The 13028-nt window shown below is 46.4% G+C and overlaps 1 protein-coding gene across 1 annotated transcript in view; it reads right to left on the reverse strand.

The window, feature by feature from the left end:
- DCAF1 (DDB1 and CUL4 associated factor 1) overlaps positions 1 to 13028 on the reverse strand; it is a 638093-nt gene that overhangs the window by 8872 nt on the left and 616193 nt on the right. Inside the window, exon 23 of the mRNA XM_053721062.1 lies at positions 3116 to 3377. Coding sequence (XP_053577037.1) covers positions 3116 to 3377 — 262 coding nt within the window. The remainder of the gene's footprint in view (positions 1 to 3115; positions 3378 to 13028) is intronic.

Consider the following 13028-nt stretch of genomic DNA (forward strand, 5'->3'; position numbering starts at 1 on the left):
GCTGTCTCAGTAATGCGAGTGACTGCAGTCTATAGGGGAGCTGTCTCAGCAGTGCGTGCGACAGTGAAGTCTAAAGGGGAGCTGTCTCAGTAGTGCGTGTCACAGTGCAGTCTATAGGGGAGCCTTCCCAGCTATGCGTGCGACAGTGCAGTCTATAGGGGAGCTTTGTCAGCAGTGCGTGTGACAGTGCAGTCTATAGGGGAGCTGTCTCAGCAGTGTGTGTGACTGCAGTTTATAGGGGAGCTGTCTCAGCAGTGCGTGTGACAGTGCAGTTTATAAGTGAGCTCTCCCAGCTATGCGTGCGACAGTGCAGTCTATAGGGGAGCTGTCTCAGCAGTGCGTGTGACAGTGCAGTCTATAGGAGAGCTGTCTCAGCAATGCGTGTGACTGCAAATTATAGGGGAGCTGTCTCAACAGTGCTTATGACTGCAGTTTATAGGGGAGCTCTCCCAGCTATGCGTGCGACAGTGCAGTCTATAAGGGAGCTCTCCCAGCTATGCGTGCGACAGTGCAGTCTATAAGGGAGCTGTCTCAGCAGTGCGTGTGACTGCAGTCTATAGGGGAGCTGTCTCAGCAGTGCGTGTCACAGTGAAGTCTAAAGGGGAGCTGTCTCAGCATTGCGTGTCACAGTGCAGTCTATAGGGGAGCTCTCCCAGCTATGCGTGCGACAGTGCAATCTATAGAGGAGCTGTCTCAGCAGTGCGTATGACTGCAGTTTATAGGTAAGTTGTCTCAGTAGTGCGTGACTGCAGTCTATAGGGGAGCTCTCCCAGCTATGCGTGCGACAGTGCAATCTATAGAGGAGCTCTCCCAGCATGTGTGTGCGACAGTGAAGTCTATAGAGGAGCGTATGACTGCAGTGTATAGGGGAGCTGTCTCAGCAGTGTGTGTGACTGAAGTTGATAGGAAGCTGTCTCAGCAGTGCTTGTGACATTGCAGGCTATAGGGGGAGTTGTCCAAGCAGTGTGTTTGACAGTGCAGTCTATAAGGGAGCTGTCTCAGCAGTGTGTATGACTGCAGTTTATAGGGGAGCTGTCTCAGTAGTGCGTGTGACAGTGAAGTCTATAGGGGAGCTGTCTCAGCAGTGTGTGTGACTGCAGTCTATAGGGGAGCTGTCTCAGCAGTGCGTGTGACAGTGCAGTCTATAGGGGAGCTGTCTCAGCAGTGCGTGTGACAGTGCAGTCTATAGGGGAGCTGTCTCAGTAGTGCGTGACTGCAGTCTATAGGGGAGCTGTCTCAGCAGTGCGTGTGACTGCAGTCTATAGGGGAGCTGTCTCAGCAGTGCGTGTGACTGCAGTTTATAGGGGAGCTGTCTCAGCAGTGCGTGTGAAAGTGAAGTCTAAAGGGGAGCTGTCTCAGCAGTGCGTGTGAAAGTGAATTCTAAAGGGGAGCTGTCTCAGCAGTGCGTGTGACTGCAGTCTATAGGGGAGATCTCTCAGCGGTGCGTGTGACTGCAGTCTATAGGGGAGCTGTCTCAGCAGTTCGTGTGACTGCAGTCTATAGGGGAGCTCTCTCAGCGGTGCGTGTGACTGCAGTCTATAGGGGAGCTGTCTCAGCAGTGCGTATGACCAAGTTATAGGGGAGCTGTCTCAACAGTGCTTATGACAGCAGTTTATAGGGGAGCTGTCTCAGCAGTGCGTACAGTTATTATTATCAGGTATTTTTAGAGCGCAAACAGATTCCGCAGCGCTGTAAACATAGTCGGTGTACAGGATAGCTTTTGTAGGGGTCAAGTGGGTAGAGGGCCCTGCCGAGAGTTTCACCGTTGTAGTCGGCTCTTATGAAGCGATCTGTAAACAGCTGGGCCCATAGGCTTACATTCTAAGGGGTTCAAGGGGAAAGCAATGGCGTTAGGAAAGGTTAGTGTTGGTTGTATGCATCCCTGAATAGTAGAGTTTTTAGGGAGTGCTTGAAGCTGTTAAAACTAGGGGAGAGTCTTATGGAGCGAGGCAGGGAATTCCACAAGATGGGGGCCAGTCTGGAGAAGTCCTGTAAACGGGAATGTGAAGAAGTAACAAGAGAGGAGGAGATCCTGACCTGATCGAAGGGGACGGGAGGGAGAGTATCTAGAGACAAGTTCTGAGATGTAGGGGGGAGCAGTGCAGTTGAGTGCTTTGTATGTCAGGGTGAGGATTTTATGTTTAATCCTAGAGGCAAGAGGAAGCCAGTGAAGGGATTGGCAGAGAGGTGCAGCAGATGAAGAGCGACAAGTAAGGAAGATGAGCCTGGCCGAGGCATTCATAATGGATTGTAAATGAGCTATGCGGCAGCTAGGTAGACCAGAGAGGATGGAGTTGCAGTAATCGAGGCGGGAAAGGATGAGAGAGTGGATTAAAATCTTGGTTTTATCTTGTGTAAGGAAATGTCTAATTTTAGCGATGTTTTTAAGGTGGAAGCGGCAGGCTTTAGCCAAGGACTGAATGTGAGGAGTGAAGGAAAGATATAAGTATAAGGGCAGAAACTTCATCCTCTTTAACAGGGGCAACAGAGCTGCATTTTTGGATATTTGGGTTTTGGGTGATTGTGAGCTTTTGAGGGGGTGGGAGATTGGAAGTATGTTGAGAGCTGATTTCACTTCTGATGGAGTCAATTTTGTTGTTGAAGTGGCTTGCAAAATCTTACAAAAAAATATAGACAGTGCAGTCTATAGAGGAGCTCTCCCAGCTGTGCGTGCAACAGTGCAGTCTATAGGGGAGCTGTTTCAGCATTGCGTGTGACAGTGAAGTCTATAGGGGAGCGTATGAGTGCAGTGTATAGGGGAGCTGTCTCAGCAGTGTGTGTGACAGTGAATTATATAGGGGAGCTGTCTCAGCAGTGCTTGTGACATTGCAGGCTATAGGGGGAGTTGTCCAAGCAGTGTGTTTGACAGTGCAGTCTATAGGGAAGCTGTCTCAGCAGTGTGTATGACAGTGCAGTCTATAGGGAAGCTGTCTCAGCAGTGTGTATGACAGTGCAGTCTATAGGCGAGCTGTTGCAGCAGTGTGAGTGCAGTCTGCAGGGGTCTGTTCCAACAGCAACAATAATATGCACAGGCTGCAGTAAGGGGTGTACATTTTAACTTAGGTGCCTTAGCATGGTGCAGATGTGCACTGCTTGGGTTTATTAGGTTACTCACAATCTCCAAGGATCAACTCCACATCCGGATCTATATCAGAATCATCATCATGTGCATCTTCATCACCCTCATCCTCTTCATCTTCCAAGAGATTGGCCAGCTCTTCATCATCAGAGGGGGAGAAGTCGTTTTCCCCGTCTTCCGCTCCTTGTTCACCCGCTTCTTCTTCCTCCTCTAACTCTCCATCCAGGAGGGGGCCAAGGTCATCAGAGTCATCGTCGTCATCATCATCGTCTTCCTCATCTTCCTGTTCATCATCATCCTGTGTGTAAAAAGCAGCTGTAATACTCCCACTCAAAAGACCAAAGTAAAGTGGTAAATTAATAAGGCCACAATGTTAGATGCTGAGGATTTATACAAAGTTATTTACCCTCCATGGCTGCCAGTAGCTTAACCCCTTCCCGCCGTTAGGAGGTTCCATGCCGTCTTAACTGTGCTGGGCTTTAGCACCGTTAAAATGACATGAACGTCCTAGCTGCACTGAAGCGGACAGCACTTCCTGAATGGTATTGAGGCCTGAAGGGTGTGTCTAGCATCATAGGCACCCCCCCCTGACCCCCATCATTGAAATATTGCGACCGCATAATTTCAATTTGTTTACACCTGAACTTTGTTCCAATGTAGACCAATTCTGGTTAAAGCAGTGTTTCCCAAACCCAGTCCTCAGGACCCTTACTCAGGCAAGATATTCCTTATATCTTAAAGGGACAGTCTAGTCAAAATTAAACTTTCATGATTCAGATATGGCATGCAATTTTAAACAACTTTACAATTGACTTTTTTCATTAAATTTGCTTTGTTCCCTTGGTGGTATTTTTGAAAAGCTAAACCTAGGTAGGCTCAAACTGATTTCTAAACCGCTGAAAACCGCCTCTTAGCTCAGAGTGTTTTGAAAGTTTTTTTTACAGTAAGACAGTATTAGTTCATGTGTGTCATATAGATAACATTGTGCTCCCTCCCGTGGAGTTATTTAGAAGTCTGCACTGATTGGCTAAACTGCATGTCAGTCAAAAGCACTGAGATAAGGGGGCAGTCTGCAGATGCTTAGATACAAGGTAATCACATAGGTAAAAGGTATATTAATATAACCGTGTTGGTTATGCAAAATTGGGGAATGGGTAATAACATAAATTAAAGGGACAGTCAACACCAGAATTTTTGTTGTTTAAAAAGAAAGATAATCCCTTAATTACCCATTCCCCAGTTTTGCACAACCAACACAGTTATATTAATATACTTTTTACCTCTGTAATAATCTTGTATCTAAGCTTCTGCTGACTGCCCCTTATTTCAGTTCTTTTGACAGACATGCAGTTTAGCCAATCAGTGCTCAGTCCTAGGTCACTTTACGTGCATGAGCTCAATGTTATCTATATGAAACATGTGAACTAATGCCCTCTAGTGGTCAAAATGTATTCAGATTGGAGGCAGTCTTCAAAGTCTAAGAAATTAGCATATGAACCTCCTAGTTTTAGCTTTCAACTAAGAATACCAAGAGAACAAAGCTAAATTGGTGATAAAAGTAAATTGGGAAGTTGTTTAAAATTGCATGCCCTATTTAAATCATGAAAGTTTTTTTTTGGACTTGACTGTCCCTTTAAGCTTACCTAATAATTTTCTTTTCTTCTGATGGAAAGAGTCCACAGCTGCATTCATTACTTTTGGGAAATAAGAACCTGGCCACCAGGAGGAGGCAAAGACACCCCAGCCAAAGGCTTAAAATACTCCTCCCACTCCCCTCATCCTCCAGTCATTCAAAAATGATCAGGTAAGCATAATTTATGTTTTCTTCTTAAATGGAAAAAGTCCACAGCTGCATTCATTACTTTTGGGAAAACAATACCCAAGCTATAAAGGACACTGAATGCCAAGATGGGAGGGTACAATAGGCGGCCCATACTGAGGGCACCAGGCCTGTACCCCTACCCAACAAAAAACCCTGCTTCTTCCGAAGCCAAGAAAAATCTTAAAAGGAAAGGCCCCAAGGACACTGACCCGCATATAGTCTAGAAGCCAAGCTAGAGACCGCAATCTGACTCAACTGAGCCAACAGTCCTCCAGGAGACACCGTCGCCCAACAGTCGGTCCCTCACCACTCACCCTACACTAAAGAAGGGGACACCAGCCTAAACTCCCAAGGGGACAAGGCAAAGGAGAACCGAAGGAACCGAAAGGTCACCACAATCCATAAAAGGAACCCTCCAATAGTGAGCCCAGCTCACAAAGACCCAAATGGGCCCCAAACAGAGAAAAGGAGGCTACACCTAGAACAAGCGGAACCCGGGATAAGACCGGGCATAGAGACAGAGAAAGTCTTCTCTCCAACATCATGCAAGCACTGAAAGACAACTGAAGACAGAGTCCTCACAGCGACTGAACATAGAATACAAAAGTATCCAACCACAAAAAAAATGTGTAACAGACCCAGACGAAAAACCCTGAGTCGAGAACACAGAGTTAACATCAGGACGACACAGAGAATATGTGCTAGTAAGTAGAAGCAGTCAACAAGAGAACAGACTGCAAAAAGCAACCCCCAGACAGAGGACACACTCTATGCAACCTAAGCCGCCAGACCTACACACAGGTCTCCAAAAAGGGGACACAGAACCTCAATCGAGGCCCCCCTAGAAGAGAGGTTACACCCAGAGCCCGAAGGAGGTGTAATCCTGAACCCTCTGCCTGTAAGTCTAGGGAGCTAGCAACTATGCCCACCTAGATCCTGAAAATGACAATGTCTCTCAGAACCCACACCCAGCCGGACCAAATCAGCAGCAGCAGATCCGAAACTGGGGAACAGAAGAACCCCAAAACCAGCTCAAGAACAAGCGGAAGAATGGCCACAGCCATCCTTACAGAGCACGGGCACAACCCAACTCCTAGAACAGACGACAAGGCTGTAGACCCAAAAAATCTAGCAAAAAGGCCCAACAAGTCTCGACATTGAGTCAGCAAGACTCCAGATGGAACGTAACAACCCAGAGAGACACCCCTCTCCGATAAGTTAACCCACAGTTCCAACCTCCTGAATCCAGGAGATGCCCCAAGAAAGGGACTACATCTCCATAAGAAGGAGAATAACCCCTTAAGAAAAGGGATGGAGCCAGAAGGGCAAAATCTGTTCTCAAGGCACAAAGCCACCAGCTAAGGAGAGATCAGTCCCCCACACAGATGTCCTTGAAAGGACCCCCCTAAAAGTAGCTTGCAAACACACATCCCCTGTGTAATGGGTGCAGCATTAACACTGTCAACCCACTCGCCTGCAGAGCAGTGAATCCAAAGGGTTACCCTAGCAAGCTAACCTAGGGAATAGCCTTAAGGCACATCAAGCCTAATGAGCTTAGACACAAAAAACCTGGCCAACCATGACCAGGTCAAGTAGACTGAGTAAAGGACATAGCTCAAGTTCCCAGTACATGGGAACCCCAAACAAGCCCTTAGGCCTAAGATTCCGGTAACAACCCATAACTGGGTCCACAAAGGTAAAACGCAGAGCAAAGCCTCAGCAACAGGAAGCCTCAGGGAGAAAACAGGTCCGGGCACCCAATTGTTCAATCAAACTATACCCGAGAACTTAACACCCCGTCTGACAAAAAACCCAGACACAAGGGGTATGAATGCAATATCCAAATCAATCCAGATAACGAGAAGAACTCTTAAGTCCCGACCAAAGGTAGGAACCACCCCTTGCTAAAGTCTTACGCTCCAAGGAACAAGGCGATAAAAGTCGTATAACAACCCTAGAGCCCCTAGACTTCTCAAATGGCCGCAGGACAACAAAGCAAGGGATACCTCGAGATCAAACCCCTCGAGCAGGGCTAGTCTCCACATCACCTCCATACAAACAAAGGAATACAGGGAAAACAGACGCAAAGCCTTCCCAGCTCCGGGGAAACCCGAGCTAAGCCCAATGTCTCGACAGGGATCACCTTCTCCCGGAGGGAACCCAGGTCCCTAAAAGGACACATAACACACCCGAAGACAACGGGGGGAAGACCAAGGAGGTCTTATAACTCGGCTAGACATTACACGGTCAATGTGCAATAGCTGCAGCTGGTTACATTAAACAGCTTGCGAACACACATTCAAGGTGCAAAGAGCTGCAGCTGGTTTCAAACTGCAAACCTTCCGCATGCTAATCAGCTATTCAAACTACTAGCTGTTGATGGACCAAATCCAAAAAGTAGAAATCCACAGCTTCAAAAAAGAAGGCCAAACCTGCTCAAACAGCAGTAAGAGGGCGCTAGGCCCTCCAACCCTCCACTACGTGGGGGAGGAAACTAGGGTCCGATAATACCAGACGAATGAGAGAGTGACACAGCTGAAACTCCACTGACCCAGTCATCCATGATTAAAGGCTATAAGGACTGAACAATCCTTCCCACCTCACGGACCCACAGGTTCTCTTGAATGCTATTGTATTGTCTTGTTATCTTGTATTTGTTGATTATGCAAATCTACTGTGTTTACTGGTCCTTTAACTTTGAGACTGATAGGATTACTTAAAACTCCTGTCCCATGTCGAAGAGTACTACCCTCCATAAGAGACAAAATATATTCTGACACTTCTCTGCCAACCTCCTGGGACGAAAGGCAAAGAATGACTGGGGGATGAGGGGAGTGGGAGGAGTATTTAAGCCTTTGGCTGGGGTGTCTTTGCCTCCTCCTGGTGGCCAGGTTCTTATTTCCAAAAAGTAATGAATGCAGCTGTGGACTCTTTACATTTAAGAAGAAAAAAACATAATTTATGCTTACCTGATAAATTTATTTCTCTTGTAGTGTATCCAGTCCACGGATCATCCATTACTTGTGGGATATTCTCCTTCCCAACAGGAAGTTGCAAGAGGATCACCCACAGCAGAGCTGCTATATAGCTCCTCCCCTCACTGCCATATCCAGTCATTCGACCGAAACAAGACGAGAAAGGAGAAACCATAGGGTGCAGTGGTGACTGTAGTTTAATTAAAATTTAGACCTGCCTTAAAAGAACAGGGCGGGCCGTGGACTGGATACACTACAAGAGAAATAAATTTATCAGGTAAGCATAAATTATGTTTTCTCTTGTTAAGTGTATCCAGTCCACGGATCATCCATTACTTGTGGGATACCAATACCAAAGCTAAAGTACACGGATGATGGGAGCGACAAGGCAGGAACTTAAACGGAAGGAACCACTGCCTGTAGAACCTTTCTCCCAAAAACAGCCTCCGAAGAAGCAAAAGTGTCAAATTTGTAAAATTTTGAAAAGGTGTGAAGCGAAGACCAAGTCGCAGCCTTGCAAATCTGTTCAACAGAGGCCTCATTTTTAAAGGCCCAGGTGGAAGCCACAGCTCTAGTAGAATGAGCTGTAATCCTTTCAGGGGGCTGCTGTCCAGCAGTCTCATAGGCTAAGCGTATTATGCTCCGAAGCCAAAAGGAGAGAGAGGTTGCCAAAGCTTTTTGACCTCTCCTCTGTCCAGAGTAAACGACAAACAGGGCAGATGTTTGACGAAAATCTTTAGTAGCCTGTAAGTAAAACTTCAAGGCACGGACTACGTCCAGATTATGCAAAAGACGTTCCTTCTTTGAAGAAGGATTAGGACACAATGATGGAACAACTATCTCTTGATTGATATTCCTGTTAGAAACCACCTTAGGTAAAAACCCAGGTTTGGTACGCAGAACTACCTTGTCTGAATGAAAAATCAGATAAGGAGAATCACAATGTAAGGCAGATAACTCAGAGACTCTTCGAGCCGAGGAAATAGCCATCAAAAACAGAACTTTCCAAGATAAAAGTTTAATATCAATGGAATGAAGGGGTTCAAACAGAACTCCCTGAAGAACTTTAAGAACCAAGTTTAAGCTCCACGGGGGAGCAACAGTTTTAAACACAGGCTTAATCCTAACCAAAGCCTGACAAAATGCCTGGACGTCTGGAACTTCTGCCAGACGCTTGTGCAAAAGAATAGACAGAGCATAGATCTGTCCTTTTAAAGAACTAGCTGATAAGCCTTTGTCCAAACCCTCTTGGAGAAGGACAATATCCTAGGAATCCTAACCTTACTCCATGAGTAACTCTTGGATTCACACCAATAAAGATATTTACGCCATATCTTATGGTAGATTTTCCTGGTGACAGGCTTCCGAGCCTGTATTAAGGTATCAATGACTGACTCGGAGAAGCCACGCCTTGATAGAATCAAGCGTTCAATCTCCATGCAGTCAGTCTCAGAGAAATTAGATTTGGATGATTAGAAGGTCCTGCCTCAGAGGCAGAGTCCATGGTGGAAGAGATGACATGTCCACTAGGTCTGCATACCAGGTCCTGCGTGGCCACGCAGGCGCTATCAGAATCACCGATGCTCTCTCCTGTTTGATTTTGGCAATCAGTCGAGGGAGCAGAGGAAACGGTGGAAACACATAGGCCAGGTTGAAGAACCAAGGAGCTACTAGAGCATCTATCAGCGTTGCTCCCGGGTCCCTGGACCTGGATCCGTAACAAGGAAGCTTGGCGTTCTGGCGAGACGCCATGAGATCCAGTTCTGGTTTGCCCCAACGATGGACCAGTTGAGCAAACGCCTCCGGATGGAGTTCCCACTCCCCCGGATGAAAAGTCTGACGACTTAGAAAATCCGCCTGCCAGTTCTCTACGCCTGGGATGTGGATCGCTGACAGGTGGCAAGAGTGAGACTCTGCCCAGCGAATTATCTTTGAGACTTCTAACATCGCTAGGGAACTCCTGGTTCCCCCTTGATGTTGTCCGACTGAAATCTGATGAACCTCAGTGTTGCTAACTGAGGCCAAGCTAGAAGAGCCTTGAATATTGCTCTTAACTCCAGAATATTTATTGGGAGGAGTTTCTCCTCCTGAGTCCACGATCCCTGAGCCTTCAGGGAGTTCCAGACTGCGCCCCAACCTAGAAGGCTGGCATCTGTTGTTACAATCGTCCAATCTGGCCTGCGAAAGGTCATACCCTTGGACAGATGGACCCGAGAAAGCCACCAGAGAAGAGAATCTCTGGTCTCTTGATCCAGATTTAGTAGAGGGGACAAATCTGAGTAATCCCCATTCCACTGACTTAGCATGCATAATTGCAGCGGTCTGAGATGCAGGCGCGCAAATGGCACTATGTCCATTGCCGCTACCATTAAGCCGATTACTTCCATGCACTGAGCCACTGACGGGCGTGGAATGGAATGAAGGACATGGCAAGCATTTAGAAGTTTTGATAACCTGGACTCCGTCAGGTAAATTTTCATCTCTACAGAATCTATAAGAGTCCCTAGGAAGGAGACTCTTGTGAGTGGTGATAGAGAACTCTTTTCCACGTTCACTTTCCACCCATGCAACCTCAGAAATGCCAGAACTATCTCTGTATGAGACTTGGCAATTTGAAAGCTTGACGCCTGTATCAGGATGTCTTCTAGATACGGAGCCAACACTATGCCTCGCGGTCTTAGAACCACCAGAAGTGAGCCCAGAACCTTTGTAAAAATTCTCGGGGCAGTGGCCAACCCGAAGGGAAGAGCTACAAATTGGTAATGCCAGTCTAGAAAGGCAAACCTTAGGAACCGATGATGATCTTTGTGAATCGGTATGTGAAGGTAGGCATCCTTTAAGTCCTCTGTGGTCATGTACTGACCCTCTTGGATCATGGGTAGGATGGTCCGAATAGTTTCCATTTTGAATGATGGAACTCTGAGGAATTTGTTTAAGATCTTTAGATCCAAGATTGGTCTGAAGGTTCCCTCTTTCTTGGGAACCACAAACAGATTTGAATAAAATCCCTGTCCTTGTTCCGTCCGCGGAACTGGATGGATCACTCCCATTACTAGGAGGTCTTGCACACAGCTTAGGAATGCCTCTTTCTTTATCTGGTTTGCTGATAACCTTGAAAGATGAAATTTCCCTTGTGGAGGAGAAGCTTTGAAGTCCAGAAGATATCCCTGAGATATGATCTCCAACGCCCAGGGATCCTGAACATCTCTTGCCCACGCCTGGGCGAAGAGAGAAAGTCTGCCCCCCACTAGATCCATTTCCAGATAGGGGGCCGTTCCTTCATGCTGTCTTGGGGGCAGCAGCAGGCTTTCTGGCCTGCTTGCCCTTGTTCCAGGACTGGTTAGGTTTCAAGGCCTGTCTGGAATGAGCAACAGTTCCCTCTTGTTTTGAAGCGGAGGAAGTTGATGCTGCTCCTGCCTTGAAATTTCGAAAGGCACGAAAATTAGACTGTTTGGCCTTTGATTTGGCCCTGTCCTGAGGAAGGGTATGACCCTTGCCTCCAGTAATGTCAGCAATAATTTCCTTCAAGCCAGGCCCGAATAAGGTCTGCCCCTTGAAAGGAATGTTGAGTAATTTAGACTTTGAAGTCACGTCAGCTGACCAGGATTTAAGCCATAGCGCCCTACGTGCCTGTATGGCGAATCCGGAATTCTTAGCCGTTAGTTTAGTCAAATGAACAATGGCATCAGAAACAAATGAGTTAGCTAGCTTAAGCGTTCTAAGCTTGTCAATAATTTCATTCAATGGAGCTGTCTGGATGGCCTCTTCCAGGGCCTCAAACCAGAATGCCGCCACAGCAGTGACAGGCGCAATGCATGCAAGGGGCTGTAAAATAAAACCTTGTTGAATAAACATTTTCTTAAGGTAACCCTCCAATTTTTTATCCATTGGATCTGAAAAAGCACAAATGTCCTCAACCAGAATAGTGGTACGCTTTGCTAAAGTAGAAACTGCTCCCTCCACCTTAGGGACCGTCTGCCATAAGTCCCGTGTAGTGGCGTCTATTGGAAACATTTTTCTAAATATAGGAGGTGGGGAAAAGGGCACACCGGGTCTATCCCACTCCTTGCTAATAATTTCTGTAAGCCTTTTAGGTATAGGAAAAACATCAGTACACACCGGCACCGCATAGTATCTATCCAGCCTACACAATTTCTCTGGAATTGCAACTGTGTTACAGTCATTCAGAGCAGCTAATACCTCCCCAAGCAATACACGGAGGTTCTCAAGCTTAAATTTAAAATTAGAAATCTCTGAATCAGGTTTCCCCGAGTCAGAGATGTCACCCACAGACTGAAGCTCTCAGTCTTCATGTTCTGCATACTGTGACGCAGTATCAGACATGGCTCTAACAGCATTTGCGCGCTCTGTATCGCTCCTAACCCCAGAGCTATCGCGCTTGCCTCTTAATTCAGGCAATCTAGATAATACCTCTGACAGGGTATTATTCATGATTGCAGCCATGTCCTGCAAGGTAATCGCTATGGGCGTCCCTGATGTAATTGGCGCCATATTAGCGTGCGTCCCCTGAGCGGGAGGCGAAGGGTCTGACATGTGGGGAGAGTTAGTCGGCATAACTTCCCCCCTCGACAGAACCCTCTGGTGATAATTCTTTTATAGATAAAGACTGATCTTTACTGTTTAAGGTGAAATCAATACATTTAGTACACATTCTCCTATGGGGCTCCACCATGGCTTTCAAACATAATAAACAAGTAGGTTCCTCTGTGTCAGACATGTTTAAACAGACTAGCAATGAGACTAACAAGCTTGGAAAACTTTAAAACAAGTTTACAAGCAATATAAAAAACGTTACTGCGCCTTTAAGAAACACAAATTTTCCCAAATTTTGAAATAACAGTGAAAAAATGCAGTTACACTAACAACATTTTTACAGTGTATGTAATAAGTTAGCAGAGCATTGCACCCACTTGCAAATGGATGATTAACCCCTTAATACCAAAAACGGAATAACAAATGACAAAAACGTTTTTTTAACAGTCACAACAACTGCCACAGCTCTACTGTTGCTTTTTACCTCCCTCAAAACGACTTTTGAAGCCTTTTGAGCCCTTCAGAGAAGTCCTGGATCATGCAGGAAGAAGCTGGATGTCTGTGTCTGTAATTTTTGCTGTGCAAAAAAACGCTAAAA

Source organism: Bombina bombina, chromosome 7 (genome assembly GCF_027579735.1).
Source record: "Bombina bombina isolate aBomBom1 chromosome 7, aBomBom1.pri, whole genome shotgun sequence".
Lineage (NCBI taxonomy): Eukaryota > Metazoa > Chordata > Amphibia > Anura > Bombinatoridae > Bombina > Bombina bombina.